This window comes from Anas acuta, chromosome 13 (assembly GCF_963932015.1).
Source record: "Anas acuta chromosome 13, bAnaAcu1.1, whole genome shotgun sequence".
Classification (NCBI taxonomy): Eukaryota; Metazoa; Chordata; class Aves; order Anseriformes; family Anatidae; genus Anas; species Anas acuta.
Genome location: NC_088991.1, coordinates 8,074,083 through 8,093,927, shown reverse-complemented (window position 1 = coordinate 8,093,927; position 19,845 = coordinate 8,074,083). Strand labels below are relative to the sequence as shown.

Below are 19,845 nucleotides of genomic sequence, written 5' to 3'. Positions count from 1 at the left end.
TTAACTTCCCACACACACAAACGCCATCTTTTGTGATTTGCCAGAGAAGTGGATATGATAGAAAGTGCACTGAGGCACGAGACAGGGAGCCCTGCTCGCCTTCTTTCCACATTCACCAGCAGGAATGGTTGCTTAACTTTAAACCTCAGGAGACGAGCAGTGCTGCAGTCATCCTGAACATCACCTTTCCTTTGTAGAGATTGCTTTCAGTTTTTTTTTGTAAATCATTCTGAACTAAAATGCGTGTTTCTATGTGTATGTCTGTGCACCCCATGCATTGCCCTGTTGGGATCAGCCATAAGCAGAACCAGAGCTTTAAGAAAATTCCTATTTTCTGGAAATTTTGGAGAAAATTCTGTTCAAAAGGCTTCTGGTTGTGAGATTTCAATATTGCTGCCTTCTCTTTGTCTCTATGTGCCTTTCCTGGAAATAGTCACATGCAAACACACGTCTCAATTTCTGCTGAAGGATTTTTTGTGAACTGCCTTTGCTGCTATGCCACGCAAGGGAAAGAAAATTGTATGTTATTGTTTGGGGATTATTTGGCTCTAAATATTAGTCTGAGCATCCAGGTCCAGAAATACCGTGTCTGAATGAGCCAGGTGTGTTAAAAATGTATTTATAGGTTAGATATATTTTCATCATTTCATAGCACAACACACGTTTACTGGAAAGGTAGTTCCTGTAGTAACTGGCTACAAATAAACACAGGTATTTATCCAAGACAGCAGGAGTATTATTTGCATGCTCGTTTTTCTCCTCTCCTGCGTGTGCCACTGGAGTTGTGTTCTTGTACTGGTAGGGTTGTGAATCAGCAGTCCTGCCTTTTGCCATCTTTTGAGGATTTTAAGAGGCTATTAGACAAATTGATAGAGTTAATTAAATACATGCCCTTCTTGTTACAGAAGCCCTGGAGACATTTTAAATAATCTTCTCCAACGTTGCATCTTTAGCCTGCAAAGCTTAGTAAATTGCTGGAACAGAACAAAGTTGGCCAGCTATTTTCTTCAGGATCTGACAAAAATCCTAGAGAACAAAATGTTCCAGTAATCATCTTTTCTTTTCAAGTGTCTGTTAGTGTTTTTTAATCTTTCTCCCCTTTCCTTTTGTCAGAAAACAGCATACCCTAGTTAAAATAAATAAATAAATAAAGACACACAAGCAAAAAAATAGAAAACCCACAGCAGCATTGTTCCTGCCTTTATCTTTCATTTCATTTTGGTGCTGAATCACAGTGTTCTGATACAGCCTCTTTTATGGCGTAATTGTTTTGTATAATCCATTTTCTTTGGGCACCTCTTAGCTTCTCTCTGAAGCTGTTACTGCTGTAATGAATGTAGTCATAAATCTGTCACAGGTAACAAGCTAAATTTAGAGCTCAATAAACCAGGAGGGGGATGCTGCAGCTAAGCGAGCGCATTGAGATGCTCCTCTTACAGCAGTGGCAGAAAAGGTCCACTTCTGACAGATGAACAAGAGGAGGACACAGATTTTTGGGTTCTCTCATCAATTCACCACCATCATTACCCTGTTCCAGCTGCTGCAGAGATGCTGCACGAAAATACAGGCAGGAGTAGGAAACAGAAGTAAGTGGTGGAGATTCAGGGATGGGGAGGATCCTCGCCGTGTGTAAAACAGCCGGAAAGGTTCAGAGGCACTGTTTGGTTTTTCCAAATGTCATTTACATTAGCATCTTATAATTGAATCAGTAGCACTTCACTGAAAAGGTTAAATTCTGCCTTTTAAAAATTAAATCTGCTGTTTAGCTGTCAAGCACAGTCATGCCCTCCTGTTGCCTCTGGAAGAATGAAACATCGCCGTATTGACATATAAATCGTACTGCTGGAGAATGCATTAACTCTCTTATTTACGGCTGTGTTGTGCTGCATCTTGTAATTGAGGGCTCTCTGCAGAATTCATTGCATGTAAAATCCATGGAAATTATTAGCACGGCACATTCTGTAATTAAAATATTTCCTACAGTATAGATTTGAAGACTCCCGATCTGCCATGCATTACACAAGTGCAAAATGCTACAAAAATATAAATACAAAGTTTTTGTGCATAGAGAATATTTTTAATTAGATGACTTGAAATAGTTGGAGAAAGCAATCAAATTAGCTGGTTTCAGGGCTGTTTTTAGGTGAGTGATGAAACTTTATTTCCTGCTGATCACAAAGAAATCAGAGCACTAGGCTCACAGAGTGAGCTTTACCTTGTCGTCAGTGACATAGCCAAATAATTAAAATTAACACTATATTGAAGCATTCAACTGTTGTTTTCAGGGGATAACTCTTTCTAATATGTTATGCCATTAAGAGATATTCTCAAAGTAACATGAATGTTTTGATGTTTTTACAGCAATCCAATAAACATTATCTTTAGTCAAAATATTGCAGTTTTAGATAGCTCCTGAAGTCAAACAGTTTGGCAAAACAAAGAGTTAAAAAAATTCCTTCTCCCGTTCCCTCTTCAGTAAAAATTGTGCCAGAATATTGCAGAAAGGATGAAACAGCACTTTAACTTTTAGATGTGTATCTGAGAAGTCCATTGTCTTGTTAAGGCTGTCAGACTCCATTGCCCTTTCTGTAACCCTAGAAACAACTTTAATACAGTGATGTTTGAAAAGTCTAAAACGTAACTTGCCTTTAAAGTGCTTTTCGCGTTGTTTGAGACGCTTCGTGCAAGGGAAGAACAAATCTTTTCTCGCTATAGAGGGCATTAAGCAATGATGGATGTGCATTTCTTGGTGGGACACTGACCATCACCGGTTGGAGGCGGGGTGGAAGAAGCTGCTGGCAGCATCCACAGGTGTCCTCTCTCCTCACCTGCCCGCAGAGTTCAGGAGTTCTCTCCGTGTATTGCAGGAGAGGATTTTCAGGAGGCAATAAATAAATTTTGATCCCTCTGGTTAATACAGTTAAGGTCAAAGAGATTCTATCTGGAGCTGTTTAAAATACTCTTAACATGCAGACATACTTCTGTCAATAGTGCTAAGTGCCTTATCTTGCCGAGCAGTGTATACAACCCTTATGAAACTATTCTTAAGTATTCTGCTTACTATATTTAGCCCTGGCTCATAACAAGACAAAAAGCACTTAGCTAAATGTAGTCCTGAAGTGCTTAATCCGGTTAAGAATATTCTGTCCTTAGGTGTCTTCTGCTAAGACTTTTTATAGCTCACCATCCTGCTGCATCATGCAAAAAGCTTCTCCGTGGGATCGGGCCTGTGACTTCTTTTATGGCCTTTTATTCTGTCTGAGCCTCCAAGTCTGGTGCTGACCGTGGGCATCGCTCGCGTTCACCGGGGTGTCCCCAGGACAGGCCCGGGAAGCCTCGTCACCCCAGCAGCTCACATCAGCCGTGCCATGGAAGGATGCCACGGCTACTGCTGGAGACAGGGGAATTGGGACTGCCTTGCCTAATTCAGGCTTGGTGAGCATTGACTGGACGTTGTTAATGTTCAGTAAAAAGCCTGCAGTGGTTAGACAGGCAATGGGAAGGTTTCTGTGCAAAGCTTTGCGCTCAAAACTCAGGAAGAATCCTTTAGTTTGGCTGAGTTTTTGCATACTTTGGCCTGTATGTGAAAAATGCTTTCTGAAAAGTTTTAATAGATTTGTTTGTGTGGTTCCAAGTACTTTTTTATTTTTTTTTAATCTAACCCACTGCTTTAAAAAGAATATTCTCGATATCTCTGTATCTCAGAAATCGTTAAGGGTTAGCAAAACTTGAGTGTGGGCCATCCTTCTGGAGGAGAAACAACAATGTAATTTTGAAAAAAGCAACGCTGACGATGAGAAGCAGTGACTAAGATAAGAATTTCAGTTCCAATGTAGGTCACTAGGATAACAAACAAGATCACACGCTCCTTTTGAACTCGGATAAAAGCTTGTAATTTGACCAGCGTACAACTGCTGTGAGAGCAGCAGCCTAGCAGGTCCCCTGTACCTAAACCTGGCACGTAGGTGGTGTTTGCAGCGGGGACACCAGTCCTTGCGTAAGGTTTTCCCTGGAAGTTCGTGTTCTGAGCTGAAATTGCCGACTTAATCCCAGCCGCGCTTTTTACTGAAGTGCTTAGGGCTGAAACACACGAAGCGTATTATATAGCTGCATGTTTGTGTGTTACTCTGGTACTTCTGTTGTGCCAGGAGCTTCAGTCCTCTTCCAGGTAACTGCGGTGTTTATAACCAGTTTATAACCAGTTTATAACTGCAGTTTATAACCAGGGTATTACAGTTTATCTCAGCCAAGTTTTTCAAGCAGGCGGACTGACATAATCTCACGTGGGTGCAGTGAGCAAGCATTCGGCCTGTTGTCCCATCTTGCCTCCCCTACAGAGCACTCTCCCCATACCACAGGACGGGCTCTGTGTTGGCCATAAACACCAGATAGATCAGCGTTGGTGAATGGCAGATGAACTCACAGGTTCTCATTGCACACATGCCAGCTGTACCATCGGGTGTTGGAAGGACTCCTGTCGATCCTCAGCGGCCCCACACTAGTCGGGCTGTTCTTCCACACTACCGGGTCTTGTGGTTTTTTGGGTCTTCTTCTGTGGCAGCAGGTGGTGCACACAGAGCCAGGAGTCCCAGACATGTCCCAGTGTCCCTGGGTGCTCCCCAGTTACACCGACCACCTTTCTCACTGGTGGCCGCAGACCTCTTCGGCTTGAAGCGATTGCTGCTCTTGAGGCTAAGTCTCGTTTGCAACTGTGTTTTAATTGTGTTTTGCTTTTCCTTCTAGGATTAATTTTTCTCCGTCTCTATTTACATGGTGATAAGAAGTGCTGATCCCACTCCGTCAGTCTGGACTGATGAATCTGAGCAATAGAACAGGTAATGGCTCACTGGGCTTCCAGGGACTCAGGCAGGGAGAACCACCCCCTCCCAATGGCGTACATCCACATTTTGGGGCTGGAGAAACCGTACAGAAATCATACAAATCATACTCTGCCCAAGTCCCCTGCAGGGAGGGGAATCCTTGCTCCAGAGCAGGGGAGGGAGGGAGAATTTTTGTTGCTTTTTCTGTGATCAGTATCTTTGACATCCTCTCAGTTGTGGGTGGTTTAATTTCATTTGGAGTTACTGACCTGAGAGCAAAGCACCAGTGAAGAGGTCACCCTGATCATGATGGATTTTATATCATTGCACGGGGCTTGAGAGTACCGTGTCCTTACTGGGAATTGCAGCCAACTGTTCTCCTCACCTGTGCAGTTAGTGTGCAATAAAGAGAGCAGCCCACAGTGACTGCTGACAGACAGACCCCAGGGAAGCCAAGTCACCTTCCCTTCCTTTCCCTGGTTAATGCCAGCAGAGGAACAATTTCAACTTGCAGCCTTGGGTATGGGTATGAATCCCCATGGTGGGATGCAGCTGGGATGATGTGGTGGGAGTCCACCGGTGCAAGCATCGGTCGTTGGCCACAGGGCATTTCAGGTGAGCCTGTCTCATATCATCCCTCGAATCTCCTGACCGTACCCTGCTGTTGCCTAATACTAATCCTCTGGGGGATCAGCATACCTTCCTCCTGTGCCCTTGCGCTGGGACAGAAATCTCAGTTGCTCTTTAAGCATTGCAATGGATTCCAGCAGCCTAGCAGGACCAGGCACTGTGCTACCTGGCACAGACATCGAAATGAGATCAGCTCTCACATTTGCAGGGGAGATGCTGGTTCCTGTACAGAAATCAGTGCTTTGGTAGGGTTCCCCATCCCTGGTGTTCCCCTGGCTGCATCAGGTGCTGGCTGCGCTTGATCGTGGCTGGGGCTGTTTTCACAGAGGGGACTGCAGAGGCAGGCTGGGGGCTGCTGGCTCTTTTCCAGTACAGTTACAGTTATTGTAGATGAATGTTTGGGCATATGGCAAAGGTTTCAGCTCTCAAGCCTCAGTAGGTGACAGAACAGGCAAGAAACTATGTAATTGAGCGGAGGCTGGGGAGGGGGTGATAGAAACATCCAGGAGGTCATAACGTACAACCCAGTAAGCTCCATGTTCTGACAGCCTCAACGAGATCAGGCAATGTGACTCAGTAAGTACTTCTGTCCTTTCCTTCCAGAGCCCTGTGTCGTGTAAACGAACTGATGGATGAAGATGAGAAGGACAGGGCAAAGAGGTATGAAGGGATGCACGGAGCGCTGAGCTTGCAAGCTCTTCCAGGGAAGAACTGCAAATGCTGTGTTGTCTGATGCGGGTAAAAGTAGTCAGGGCACTGATGGCAGAGGCAAAATCCTGCAGTTTTCAGGCTGTGGATAGCAGACCACATAAAATGGAATTTTGTCACCATTTTCAAGCTTCTCACGGTGTATTTGACCACCCCTACGATGGGTTAATCAGCTCGGTGCTCCTTAGATTACATTCCTTTACCCTCTTGTTATCCCATGGCTATTTACCATGCTGATGCAGTACCCCAATCTGTGATTTTATTGACCTCATGCAGTGCTGCCCACCTGGGTTCCCCATGAGACTTAGAGGGCAGTCCTGCCTTAGCACAGGTAGGAAGGAGCTGGTCTTCCTTCAGAGGAGCTTGGTTCAGCTGTAATTACTCATCGTACATTAGTGCCAAAACAGAGAGGGCTGAGAAAGCAAATGCTGGATGTGAGAACCTCCAAATGCCAACCTGAAAGTGAATGGAAATGCTTCCTGCATACCGAACTCAGGCTGGATCACAGGGCTGATGTATCATCATGAATGCACTTGTAAAGAAAAATAATTACTACTGGAAGAGGTTGTATGAAAATAGGGTTATCTCAGATAGGAGCATTGGAAAGAACATTTTGGAAGAAATTGAATGGATTTGCTTTCTCCTTTATTGTTTTTAATGGAGGGGAAAACCCTAATAAAACATTCTTTAATTGTATTAATGCAAGCTGGAAACGAGTCTGTGGTTTCCGCAGCCAGACTCTTAACGTGCCCAGTTTCATATATCACACTGCTGCCACTCCAGATTTCCAAACCCAGATGTGAGAGCGTGTGCTTGACTTTGTTCTGCAATCAAATTATCTCTGCACAATGTTCTCTGGGAATGAGCTACTTCTGCAGGTACAAATTCAAGAACGAGGCATCCCTCTCATTATGACCTCTACATGCGTGCATAGTAGCTGCAAAACAGAAGTGGGCAAAAAGTCAGTGTGTGGTGCCAGGACTATTGTACTGGAGAAATTTTACCTATAGCACCTTTGTGAAGCCATCACTGGTTTTGAAACAATGAGAACTGCTGCTGAAATGTGCATAAGGATGCAGTCTTGCTCAAATGCATATAAATCCTATTTGTTACCTGCAAACATTCCTTTCTGACAGTGAGTTCAGTCCTGCTGCAAGGCTCAAGGCACCAACACTTACTCCCAAGCCTAATTTTAAAGAAATGAGCAGTCACAGCAGGGTTCAGATTCTTGTACTTAAAGTGTTTTGCTGGGACAGGGCCACTTGATCCTCCTTGGGTCGAGCTGCAGACCCTTCCTTTTACTTAGTGCCATTCATGTTTCTGTCATCCAGGGCATCACGCAACAAATCTGAAAAGAAGAGGAGAGACCAGTTCAATGTCCTCATTAAAGAGCTTTGCACAATGCTGCAGGGCCACGGCCACCCTCTCAAGATGGACAAGTCCACCATACTGCAGAGGACCATCGACTTCTTACAGAAACAGAAAGGTACTGAGGGCGCTGCCCCCTTCCCCTTGGACCTTTTCCCCTTGGAGGCACTGGCTCTGCAGCTGACCAGCAGCCAGTTGCTGCTCAGAAGATGAAAACTATTTTTCCCAAGCATCTAAAAACCCCGTATAGGACATGAATTTAAGTGAGGGTCAGATTAAGGCACAGCAGTTGGCGACAGCAGATGGGGCTAGGCTTGAATGCAGTGACATTGCTGCATTTCCCTCACCGACCTCCCCATCCCCTGGCATGTTTTATGTGCTCTCAAGCAGAGCAAGAAGGAGGAGCTGAGGAACAGCACACACCACAAAAGAGGATTTCTGCCCCCCTTTTCCCAGGTCTGGATGGGTGCAGCCCCTCCTGCTGCCTGTGGGCTTCTGCCATCCTGCAGTGGCTGCAGAGCCAGCCCCAGTCTGCTGTCAGTGATGCTCTGAGGCTAGCCCAGAGCACTGGAAAGAACATTTTTGAAGAAATTGTTTTCTTCAGTTTTGAAGGTTCCCTTCAAACTACCCAAAATGTCTCCTCTTTTTTTTTTTTTTTTTCCTCTCCTGATTTCTAATGCATTTCTATCGTGATGGCGTGGAAATTGAGTGTTGCATATAATAAGGCTTTGTATGGAGAATGATCTGAGGATGATTCCTCTGAAAGCTTCTTAAAAGAAATCGTGTTACTTGAAAATGAAAAAAAAGTCCCAATGAATGTGAGTCATGTTGCTTTTTTGATGTTTTCTCTGTAAGAAATCACAGCACAGACAGAAGCCTGTGAGATTAGACAAGACTGGAAGCCTTCATTTCTTAGCAACGAGGAGTTCACCCAGTTGATGTTAGAGGTAAGAAGAAATTAAAGCTGCATAGATTAGTGAAAAGTAATCGGTTCAGTGGAGTAGTTCAGACATACAGTTCCTTTCACCTGTGGGTCCCAGTGTTAATGATTTCTGCTTTGCTGGCACTTATAATCCAAACCTGACAGAGACCAGTGTTGTGCTAAATGCTTTGCAGACACAGAATTAGGAATATGACTGCTTCCCCTTAAAGGTAAACAGCTTTTCATTTAGGCATGAAGCCCGATTTGGCCCAGCTTTGGCCAGGTGAGAGAGGAGAAACAGAACTGCCCTTCTCAGACCAGCTACAGGAGCAAAAACTGGGAAGGATCTGAGCAAAGCAGAGCAGCTCCCATCCTCCCACATCCCATTAGCAAGGCAGCCTTTGCGTTGCTGCCACTAGCTGCGCAGGGCTGTACCTGTGCTGCAACTGCCACGTCTTTTACTTTGGTTGCTTTTACGTGTGCTCAGATGAGCCCTGATCCTGTCACCTATAAAATGATGAGCTGATGTAGAAACACCCCACGAGCCTACATTTTTATTTTCTTAAAGATGCTGCTTGGGTTCTGTACTGCCTGCTCCTCCAGCGAGGACATCTACCCTGCGTAGGCAGCTGCTGCTCTTTGCCCCACCAAAACTAGGGTGTATGCCGGGCTGAGCTGGGAGGTGCTGCAGTGTCTTAGTTACTCCTTTTCATCAGGATGTCATGACTCACCTCCCTGGAAAAGTCTGTTCATTCTTTCTGGGAATTTTTCTTACCAAACAAGCTAGTTTGTTCCAGCTGAATCAAAACAAATTTCTCCCTTACAAGTGGCCGGGGGGAGCCCTTCAATAACTGTTCGTTTGCTGGACTATGTTTGACCATTGAGCAGTTTACTTAAAATCAGTGTTTTTACCCAGAGAGTGCTTATTTTTAGCAAAGGCAGGGACTCAGACAATGAGACAGGGAGTAGCTGGCTGCGGGGAAAGATGCTGGATGCTCCCTCTGTGTAGCATCTTTGGCTTCCTGCAAGCTGAGCTGCAGAGCAGCCTAATGATGTCATTAGAAGAACTGGCTTTGTACACAGTGCTGGCCAGGCATCAGACCTCCTAGACCTTCCGAGTGTTATGGAAGAATAGGAACAGAGACTGGATCAATGGTACAAGAAGATGTTGTGAAGAACAGGGAGAGAGCTCTCAAAGAAGAAAGCACATGCAGTGATTTAGAAGGCACTGAGAACATAGACTCCGCGCCAGGAACCATTGTGAAAAGGAAAGGGAAAACAAACTTTGAAAAAAAAAAGGGAAAACAAACTTTCAAATTGTCGTGTCAGTTGCCTAGCAAATGAGTGCTTTAAGCAAGATAAATAAGGCTTTAGATCTTGTCCTTAGGAGCCATAAAATTATTTTTTTTAAATGTATTATTTTTTTCATCTGTCTCTGTTTATCCATCCATCCATCCATTCATCCATTCATCCATAGTGCTGGGTTTGCCGTGATGATATCTAACATTTCCTTACGCACTGAACTGGTTAACTATTGTGCAATTCAGAACACATAATGAAGTGACTGAAGTCACTAGGATTGTGTGGGTGTAGAAAACTTAACCACCACCATCTTGCTTCACATTAAATAAGTACTCACTGGGTGCAAAATACAAGTCAATTTAATATTAATGAGCAAATAAGTGTAAGAAGAATGCTGAATTAGACACCATGTGTCATTTTTTATTTTTCTACATTGAACCGTCATTGCCATAATTGATTCATGTTGGTTTTAGACTGTTACAGTCATCACCACTGAGTAAACTAGCCTATTGTATTGTAGTTTAAGTTGTTCCCATGCATAATTCTTTTCTTTTTCCTTCCGTCTGCCTTTTGTCACTAGGCATTAGATGGCTTTCTCATCGCTCTTACCACTGATGGGATTATTATTTATGTATCCGACAGCGTCTCCTCTCTGCTCGGACACTTACCGGTAAGTTCTGACACCACAATGCCTTGCAGAATCGCTCCCCTGCTTTAGCACAGCCCCAGCACTGCAGAGACAGGGCTTGGGTTTGTCCAGCCAAATATTTATGAAACCTGTATATGGTGAAGCTCTTCCCAGGAGATTTAAAGGTGATTTCAGGACTAAATATATGCTCTTCTAATGACATCGGGTTTTTCTACTTTGAGCCCATGGTCTTTAGTAGCAAAAATGTTAGTTTTCCATGAGAATTTCTAGACATCAGTTAATTTTTAGTATAAAAGCTTCTGCTGGTCCCTCAAAACCAATTTTTGTTTTTATCTGGTGCAAAGTGAGAGCTATGCTATGTGAGGGCAAATTGGATCCTGAATGTCCTAACCTGACTGAATGGCCCAGTGTGCAAAGAAACAAAGCTCCACGTGCAGATCAACTCAGCTTCCTTGTGTTAAGAGTCTGTGCTAGCCTGGCAGCATCTGTGCTCCACTGTAGGATGAAAACGCGTGTGGTTGTGTCAGGCTGTGCTGTGGAACATGACAAAGCATTCTTTTGCATCAGTCAGATTTGGTGGACCAAAATATATTAAACTTTCTGCCTGAGCGGGAACAGAGCGAGGTGTACAAGCTCCTTTCTCCACACGTGCTCATGACAGATCCTGTTGCAGCTGATTTTCTCAATGGTAAGCTCTTTGCTTGTCTGTTGATCAAGGAAATTTGCCAAAGGCAAGCAGCTCCCAGGGGCAGCCTGCACTGGGCCCTCCAGCTATTTAATTCTCCTGCCTGCTGCTGCTTTTGGCCTCTGTTCATATTTCTGGGTTTGGATGCAGCCCATCCAATGTTCCTACTTGCTCCCAGTACTTGATTTGGACAGTCTGTATTTTACTGTTTGCTTTGTGTCGCAGGACAGGGTGGAGTCACCCTCCTTAGATACTTTTCTCAGGGTGGGACTGAGCCTGTGAAAGGAGTGAGGGGTTTGGGGGATGAGCTTGGGTAGGAGAAATCCCAAAGGGCTTTGGGAAATCCCAAAATGTTCCTTCCTCTGCTGTTCTCCCCAGACTGTGTGCCCACACCAGAACTGGTGGTCGTGTCTTCCTTACATCCACGTGCTGGGACCCCCTTCTCCTAGCAGCCCCTCCGTTTCTTGGTGGGTTCACCATGGCCACCAGAGCTCATCTCCCTCCCTGCGGCCCCATAAGCGTGCACAGGAGCTGAGCACCCCTTGTGCTGGTTTCCGTGAAGCCAAAGAGCCCGTGGTCTGACCCATGGAGTTCAGACCTTGGGGCAGAAAGCCGAGCAAGAGCTTGGCATGGTGCCTTCCACAGCTAGCAGGAAGACTTAGGGTGACTCCAGTGCCCTTTGCTCCGCATCCTGCAGAGCAGTGCCAGGGCAGCGTGTTTCACGTGAAATCCTGCACGCGATGAAGGGGCAAACACCACCGACTTTGAGCTCGCCAGTGTAACAGGGCAACTATAAAGCTGTGGGAGAAGGGGTGATCACAGACATCCTAAAGCAAAACCAGCTGATCAGTGCTCCTGCTAGTTATAGGTTTATTTATGGGGATGGGGAGCATCTCAGCAGAGGGTGCTGAGATGCCACAGCAGCAGGGTGGGTAGAAAACCTGGACAGATTGAATATATTGAATCTATGTGCTACCATGCAGGCTGCCAATAACGTGTGTGTCTCCCTCTCTTTTTCTCTTTTCAGTGGAAAAGCAAATAGAGTTTTGCTGCCATTTAGCAAGAGGCAGCTTAGATCCAAATGAACCCCTGACGTATGAATATGTGAAATTTGTAGTGGATTTTAAATATTTTACTCATGGTGAGTTACCTCTACAGCCTGCCGTTACCTCTCAGCCTCTCTCCTTTAAAGTGTCTGTTTTTCTGTAGCCTTGTTTCAGCTGAAAATGCTGTAATCAGCAGGGGTGGAGTGTGCTGCAGATATGTTAGCAAGATTTTTTTTTCACATAAAAGCTTTGGGGAGTCTGTTGGTCAGAGGAGTGACACCAGACTGATCGTCCCTCCGTTTGACTGCCTCCATGACTCGATTGTGAAGCAGCCTACATACTCAATTAACCAACAAAATATGCTATTCTGTTTCACTTGTGGCAATTGAGTGACACTTTCTAAAGATGAAATGATTTGAGAAACTTGTAAAATCCTTGATCTTGCAAGTGTTGGGCTGCAGAAAGGTGCTGTTTCCTGGAAATAACATAAAAAGGGAGAAACTTCTGGATTTGATGTGAACAATTTCCTTGGGAAAATACTCCAGCCTTTTGTTCACCACATCTTCTGACATCCAGTTGTGACTTCCTTTGTGTTGAGAAAAAAGATTCAGGGCAGAATAATGGTACCAAGAGTTCTTTCTGTAATCTTCTTGATCTTCGATTTGTGATTTTAAAGGGATGCTTGTAAAACATACATTTGGAAAAAAAAAATAGTGCAAATCCCTCTACCTCTCAAAGTCAGCTAAAGTTCAGTGACTTTGCATCAGTTTTCCATCCTCCCTAAGGACATGCTAGCAAGGAGGCTGTAGCTGCGTGCTGGGAGCGATCAGAGCTGTCTTATGAGGCTTCCCTGCAAGCCAGGGGTGGGTGGCTGCAGCTCTGTAACTCAGAGCCTAAAGGATCGTGCTTTAAATAACATCAGTGTCTATCAGTGTGGCATCACGGTGTGGGTCGGAGGAATTTGTTGCTGGGGTTTCATCAGTCGTCCTGCCTGTCCTAACATGAAAAGAAAGGTCTCCTTCCTCTTCGTCTTAAATAAATTGTCTGGTTGTGTCTAGTGCCTACACCCTCCTGTAATGGCTTTGAGTCAGCTATTGCACGAGCTTTCAGGTCAGCCACAGAGGAGCAGATTTGCCTCGTAGCGACTGTTCGTCTCGTCACACCGCAGTTCTTAAAGGTGAGAGCTCTCCCACTGCCTTTTCCCTTTTGTACCAGAGCCAGCCCATGCTCAGCTGGAGCTGCTGCTGTACCATGAGCTGTGCTTGGTGCCCTTGCACGAGCAGCCATGCTGCAGCAGCCTCTCACAGGACATGCAGCAGTGCAAACTGCCTTGTGCTGAGGGCTTGTAAGTGAGGGAGGGCACTGCTGTGCTTGGGAGGGGGAGATGATGCTTATTTTCGAAGGAGAAAATGAAAAATGGGAGTTGTGCTTGAGAAGAGGGGGTTGTGTGATGGGATGTTTCAGAGCGGCGAGCTCAGGGGGTGCCAATAAAAGGTGCCCAGCTAACTGCTTGGAAAGTTGGAGGCACTGAAGAGCTACACCCCACTGCTCCTTGGTGTAGGAAGGCCAGCCACACTTGGAGACCCCGAGCACCGCAGTTCATGGACTCTTTCTCCCAGTCTTTAAGTGTGGCACGGTGCCGCAATGGCAGGGATAAGGGCAGCGGGTGCTTCTTGCTGGAGAGCAGCAGCAGCCTGGCTTGAGGCTGGAACCTGCTCTGTCATCCATCTTCGGTTAGCAGTATTTACAGAAAGTTGGGGAATGTTGTCTGCAGACTGCAAGATGAGGCCCTTGGACTATTTATCCTAGCTCTGAAACTCAGCCCAGGGTAAATTATTCAGCCACTTTTCATCAGTTTATGCATCTATAAAACAAGGTTTATGCATTCCTTAGAGGAAAAAAAAAAAGTCGAGTGCTTTAAAAGCCCTGTGTTTTGCTAGGGTTTATTATACCAAGATGATGCATTCTTGGTCTTGAGGGAGAGCTCCTTTTGTTATTTCGCAGAATTAGATGTCTGAATGTGCCAACTGTTTTGCAGGAGCTTTGCAATGTTGAAGAGCCATGCGAAGAATTTACATCAAGGCATAGCTTGGAATGGAAGTTTTTGTTCTTGGACCACAGGTAAGAGATTTGGTCACTGAAGTATAAACAATTTGTAGTTTAAAAATAGAAATGTTTATGTTGCTATTGCCTGACATCCCAAGCAAAATAGCTCTAATTAAGTTAAACGACACCAATGATAATATTCTGAACTTACTTATCAGGCCTCCTTAAAAGCTTTGCCCTCTTTCTTACTTAAGGCAGGTAAAGAAGCCGTATAAAGTGAAGGTTAAATGTCTACAAAAATGTCAATTTTCACCAAGACATTAAGTCACTGAAGCTGAGCACTGTGGGTCCTGTTACCTGTATTGATTTAGCTTCTCTATTCACCATCTACAGCTTCCAGGAACCCAAAAATATTTTGCTGTATTGATCAAATTTTGATTTTCACCTTGATAAATGAAGGAATTTATAAAACTAAAAGAAAACGCAATGTATTGGATGGTTTAATTGCAGATTTGTTTTTGACTGAGTGCAGCATGGAGAGCTCGGGGAATGAAAAAGGAATCACTTTATTAAGCTGATTAACAGAGGATTCATTTTCTTCAGAAGAAGCTGGAGGGTTTTGTTCTCTCTTTTGCTTCTCTGCATTCGGCATGTATACATAAACACGTTGTGAAATCCAGCTCTTCCCATTATCCCTTCCAAGTTCTGCAAAGGCAGAAATACACTGTTAGTGAGAAAGGTTGTAGGAAATAAGTTTTTTTTTGCAGGGGGGCTAAACATCTTCTGCACATTTAAATCAAGGAGGGGAGAAAGAGAATGTAACTGATGAATAATTTGCATTTCTGTAGTAAGGAAGATGCTCCGTGTGTCATACCTTGAAGCACAGGGGAACTGGCCACGCAGCAGCCCTATGGTTAAAAGGCTGTGTGGTTTGGGATGGTGGGCTTGTTATTATTCCTATCGTTGAGATCTTGCTGCAGTGACTTCATTAGACTTTAATTGGCCTGCCCAATGAGGCACGTCTTCAGAATCAGGTGATTTAACGAGGATTCCTAAAAGAGCCCTAGGCCCCTTATGTCACCGTCTGCAGCAGTGAGCTGGCTTTCCAAAGGGCTGCGTCCCAGCAGCTGCTGCGAATAAGGCACGCAGGAGCTCCTTTAAAGCAAATCAAAGAGTCTTTTGATGAATCTGGGTTATGACTCAGAGAGGAAGCTCTGTGCCGGGCGCTCGCAGCCACTCCAGTCCCACTGATATCCCCAGTGAGGAAGCCATTGTTACCGGGAGTGGATTAAGCTAATGCAGATGCTGGGACAGTTCGTGGCAGCACAAACTAAGCGGTGAGCACAGACCCAACAGCCAGAGGGGAATCATGTGGGTTGTCTCATCTAATCACTGGTTCAAACCTATCTCCAGTGCATTCCCCAGGATCTCCAGGACACTGCGAAATGTTTTGGGATATTTTCTTGTTTCTTGCTTGGTCAGCTCGCACAGTTTGACGCTGTGAGCTGCGCCATCAGTGGGGGCAGCAGGTACCCACCATTGCTTGGAACCTTTCATATCATAGCAATGGTATGTATGGAGTTGTGATAAATAGCACAACAAACACTCCACAGACCTGGATAAACCTTAAAAAAATAAAGAAAATCTGTATTCTTGGTCTACATATACATATGTGTAGAGGAAGAAATCCTGTGAACTTTGATAACGATCCATGTCTGTTCTGCATTCTCCTTATTTTCCCTTCTTTTATTAGAAGACTGGAGGGTCTAGTCCAGCATGTGTTATAGCTGAAGGCTCACCACCGTCAGGCTTTTTGCCCACTTACCAATCCTGCACTCAAAGGCTTTCTGAAGATGTTGCATTTCCATTTGAGGAGCCAGCTGCAGGCCTCAAGGCTGGAAGTTAGGCTAACAAAACACTTCTAAATTGCGCCACAAGCAAGCCAGCTCCTTGTCAAATGACAGATTAGGAGCATTTTGTTGTTACTTTCTCATTTAAGGAAATCTGGCGAAAGTCATGGAAGCATAATACTTTCCTGATCAGCTTAAAAGTTTATCTGATGTGCATCTGAAAGACATCATTGTCTTGAAGATAAGCATGTCATTAAAGAGCCAAGAGACACTGGCCAAGCTGCCAAAGAGATGGCGAGGAAGGACACTTTAATAAATACACGTATTATCATCATTAACAGAAATCTGTGTCACATGGGGAAAGGGAACACAGTGCTCTCTGAGGAGTCATTTGGATAAATAGGGCTGCATTGTGGCAGAGACCACAGTGTGCTAAGTGGGCTCTGTGTCCAGAGATTTGCCCTCAGAGAGTGGAGGCCTGGTTCCTCCCTTCTGCTGGGCAAGGTCTAGCAGATTGCTCAGACTCAGGAGCTCCTGCTGAGCCCTTGGGGGGCACAGGCGGGACTTACAGCCTCCCTGCACAGTGAGAAAAGAACAAAGCTGATAAAGGAGAGGTTACAGACCTCTTCTGGCCCTCCGTAGTTGAATGATCTGTGCCCACAGCATCTCTCCAGGGTACCAAGGTGGAACTGGGTCCTTCAGCCAGAACAGGAGACCTTCCCATGTTAATACCCAGAAGACTGAAGATCCCTGTCCAAACCAAAATGTACTTACACTTAAATACATTTTTGCTCACCTTCTTGGCCACTTTGTGGCATTCACCTTCCTGCTCAGCGGGCAGTGCCACCTCCAACCGCCCCAGGCTTGAAGCATTCCCTGCCCTGCTGACATTTCCCGAGGAAGTGCTGAACTTGCCAGGCGAGCCTCCTGCTGTCAGCACATCCAGCAGCCAAAACAGGTGGAGCAAAAAGCCAAATGAGCTCAGCGTGGTCAAATCCTGCCTCGCCAAGTACCTGTTGTGCTTGAGGCTGTGCAAGGGGGAGTGTACCTGTGCCTCAGAATGCTGCTATAGGGACAAGAGGTAAAAACAGTGTTTTTCACCTCGCAGTTTAGTGCTGTTTCATACTCATAAGCTAGCAGGTTCCAGTGGAGGCTGTGTACAAGCTCAGACTTGTTAGGGCACCTGCTTAAAAAAATAAATAAATAAATACCATGTTTTGCCTAGAAAAATGAAACATCTAGAATTGACAGCAGAATAGTCTGGTGTCTATTCAGTGTGCCAGTCTAAATACTTACTCAATTTCTGCTCTACCTGCCATTGAAATAACAGTCCTCAGGATCAGCCCCATACCTATTCTTGTTACTGCCCACATAGAAGCATTTTTTTTTGCAGGTTGCAATTCCCCAAGCTTTTCCAGGAGAACAATTACTTTCTCTTTTCCTCAAGCTGGCCCTGACACACATTGTAGCTTCCCACTTACTTTTCCCTCTACGTTCACTACCCAGATGACATAGCCAACCTACTGGGTAATTTTACTCAAGCTCCGAGTTATTATGCACATGAACACCCGTAGCGTATCTCAAGCCATGTCTCACAGGCGTGCTTAATGAATTGAGTCACTTGCGTACGCACATGCCTTCTCTACACCCACATAATGAATAGGCTGTGAACCAGTAAACACACACCTTTTCATTTTCTCAGTTTTTGCCTCTCCCTCTCTCTGTTTTTCTTTTTTTTTTTTTTTTCTCTTGTATCTGGCAATGCATCACAGTGAAAATCCACTCCCGAAAGGATGTATGAGGTGGTTTTGCTTGCTGGCATCCATCACAGCATGTTGGCCGTGGTGTCACGGTGTCAGGTGTGCTTACCTCCTGCCCTCTGCTTCCCTCCTAGGGCTCCACCCATCATAGGATACTTACCCTTTGAGGTTCTGGGAACATCAGGGTACGACTACTACCACGCAGATGACCTGGAGCTTCTCGCTAGGTGCCATGAACACTGTAAGTTCCTCTCCCTCCGCCGTGTGCCTGTGATCTCTTGTGTCACCCGTGCAGCCTGCCACTGGCATCACAAAAGGCATCTGTGTCTGGGAGGGAGGGGATGCCCTCTTCTCATGAAATAAAGACAGCCTTAGCCATCTGAGAGGCTCTGTCCCTGCAGAATTCAGTCACATCAGCAACTATTTCTGCAGCTTTCCCAAACTGGCAGATACATGGATTGAGCTTATGTTGTGTGAGTGAAATTAGATTGATAGATGGGAATCCAGATCTCCCTACCCTCTGTTCCCCATTTATAAGGGCAGCCCTGACCCCTGGGATGTTGCTGATTGTCACCATTCCTGGGGACTTTCTGTAGGCCAACGGGACCTGAGCATGTCACTGCCCGGGGCCGCAGAGCCTCACTGCCCCTCTGTGGCTGCAGGGCCACGCTGGGTTGGTAGCAGGGCAAGGAGCCTTGTCCTTGCACCAGAACATCTGCTGGCACAGTCTGAGGGCTTCCAGCCCAGATTTTTCTCAGCGTTTCATCGTTTTGAAGATTCTCTGGCTGCTGTGTGAACACAGAGAAGTGACCTGCGGGAGCCCACGAGGAGCCAGGTCCTGTGGAGGTGCTTTTTCCCAAAGACTATTTATTCCATTTTGTTACATGCACTTCAGACTAAGATACTGAACCGGAATAAAGTCTGTCCCCTAGCTGGTTTGCAATGGCCAGAAATAAAATCTAACTACACACTCTGTAAAATGCATCTTGGTTATCAGATATTTTTCCAGAAAATACCACTTAGAGATTTTCTGTTGGGCAAAGGTGCTCTGTTTGTCAGTCTGCCGTCTCTGGAAGGAGAGTTTTTTGCCACAAAGAAATGAATCTTTTTGCCCGAGAAAGTGGGGAAGGGAAAGTGCTGAAACTGCTCTGCAGTGCTGGCAGCACGATGCTGGGACACAAAGGAGCTCCGTGACTGCCAGCACTGCTCCAACACTGAGTTGTAAACCCCCATCACTGCCCTTCTACCACTGCCCCTCTACTGTACACACACGTGAGATGCTAAAAGAGAACTGAGAAAATGAGTCTTTCTCCAAATACCAAATTTCCCCACTCTGCCTCCTGCTGGCTTCCCAGCATGGTCGAGGTGAAGCGCAGTGACCCAGCGGGCAGCAGGGCCACAGGCTGCCTGGCTGGCACGGCTTGGGTCAGGTGCAGCAAACGCATAGATGGGAATACTAAATAAATACTTTATTTGCTTATAACAATGGCACTTTTTAGTGTGTTTAAAGGGCCATTCAGACAGAAGTGAGCTACTTAACCAGCTGATGTCTTTTGGTAATATACGGTTGCAGTTTGACATAGATGCTAACTATATTGAATCTATTTAGTGGCTTTCATCTCTCACCACTGATCCCCTCTTACATTATAAAAGCATAGCTGCCTAGCACACCCACAGGCAAGGATCTTTTCATCTTTCTGTGCAGATAGGCAAGGTAAGGTGCTGGTGAAATGACTTCCAGAACTTGCATCAGGACATTTGTGACAGGACCAGGCGCTGAACAATCCCCAGCACAGCCTGCTAGCCAGAAGACCTCCAAGTGCTTCTTCTGAAGCTCATCCCTACTAATGGGATCACTAAAGAAAGCAGCCCTAACAGTTAAAAAAAAGTAGAGATGTGCAGCTTTGTAGAAGTGCCTGGGTTCCTGTGGCTGGACATGCTCCCATCAGTCAGGCTGGCCTCTGTGGGCAGGCATCCTGCCCGCTCTGAAGTGAAATGGGTTTGCTTAAAGCACGCTTGTATTTCACTTTGCATTAATTACGGGTAGTTTAAATGAGCA

General features: G+C 45.4%; 1 protein-coding gene across 6 annotated transcripts in view; it reads left to right on the top strand.

Annotated features, from left to right (window-relative positions):
* PASD1 (PAS domain containing repressor 1) overlaps positions 1-19,845 on the top strand; it is an 88,650-nt gene that overhangs the window by 56,893 nt on the left and 11,912 nt on the right. For 4 of the 6 annotated variants that reach the window (XM_068697242.1, XM_068697240.1, XM_068697239.1 and 1 more), the window contains exons 2-11: positions 4,744-4,835; positions 6,054-6,110; positions 7,490-7,644; positions 8,382-8,473; positions 10,331-10,420; positions 10,967-11,087; positions 12,112-12,225; positions 13,189-13,307; positions 14,169-14,251; positions 17,921-18,027. In XM_068697242.1, coding sequence (XP_068553343.1) covers positions 6,079-6,110; positions 7,490-7,644; positions 8,382-8,473; positions 10,331-10,420; positions 10,967-11,087; positions 12,112-12,225; positions 13,189-13,307; positions 14,169-14,251; positions 17,921-18,027 — 913 coding nt within the window. In that variant the 5' untranslated portion in view covers positions 4,744-4,835; positions 6,054-6,078. Of the gene's footprint in view, positions 1-4,743; positions 4,836-6,053; positions 6,111-7,489; positions 7,645-8,381; positions 8,474-10,330; positions 10,421-10,966; positions 11,088-11,818; positions 12,013-12,111; positions 12,226-13,188; positions 13,308-14,168; positions 14,252-17,920; positions 18,028-19,845 lie in introns of those variants that run through there. The other 2 variants (XM_068697244.1, XM_068697243.1) reach the window with 2 other exon arrangements.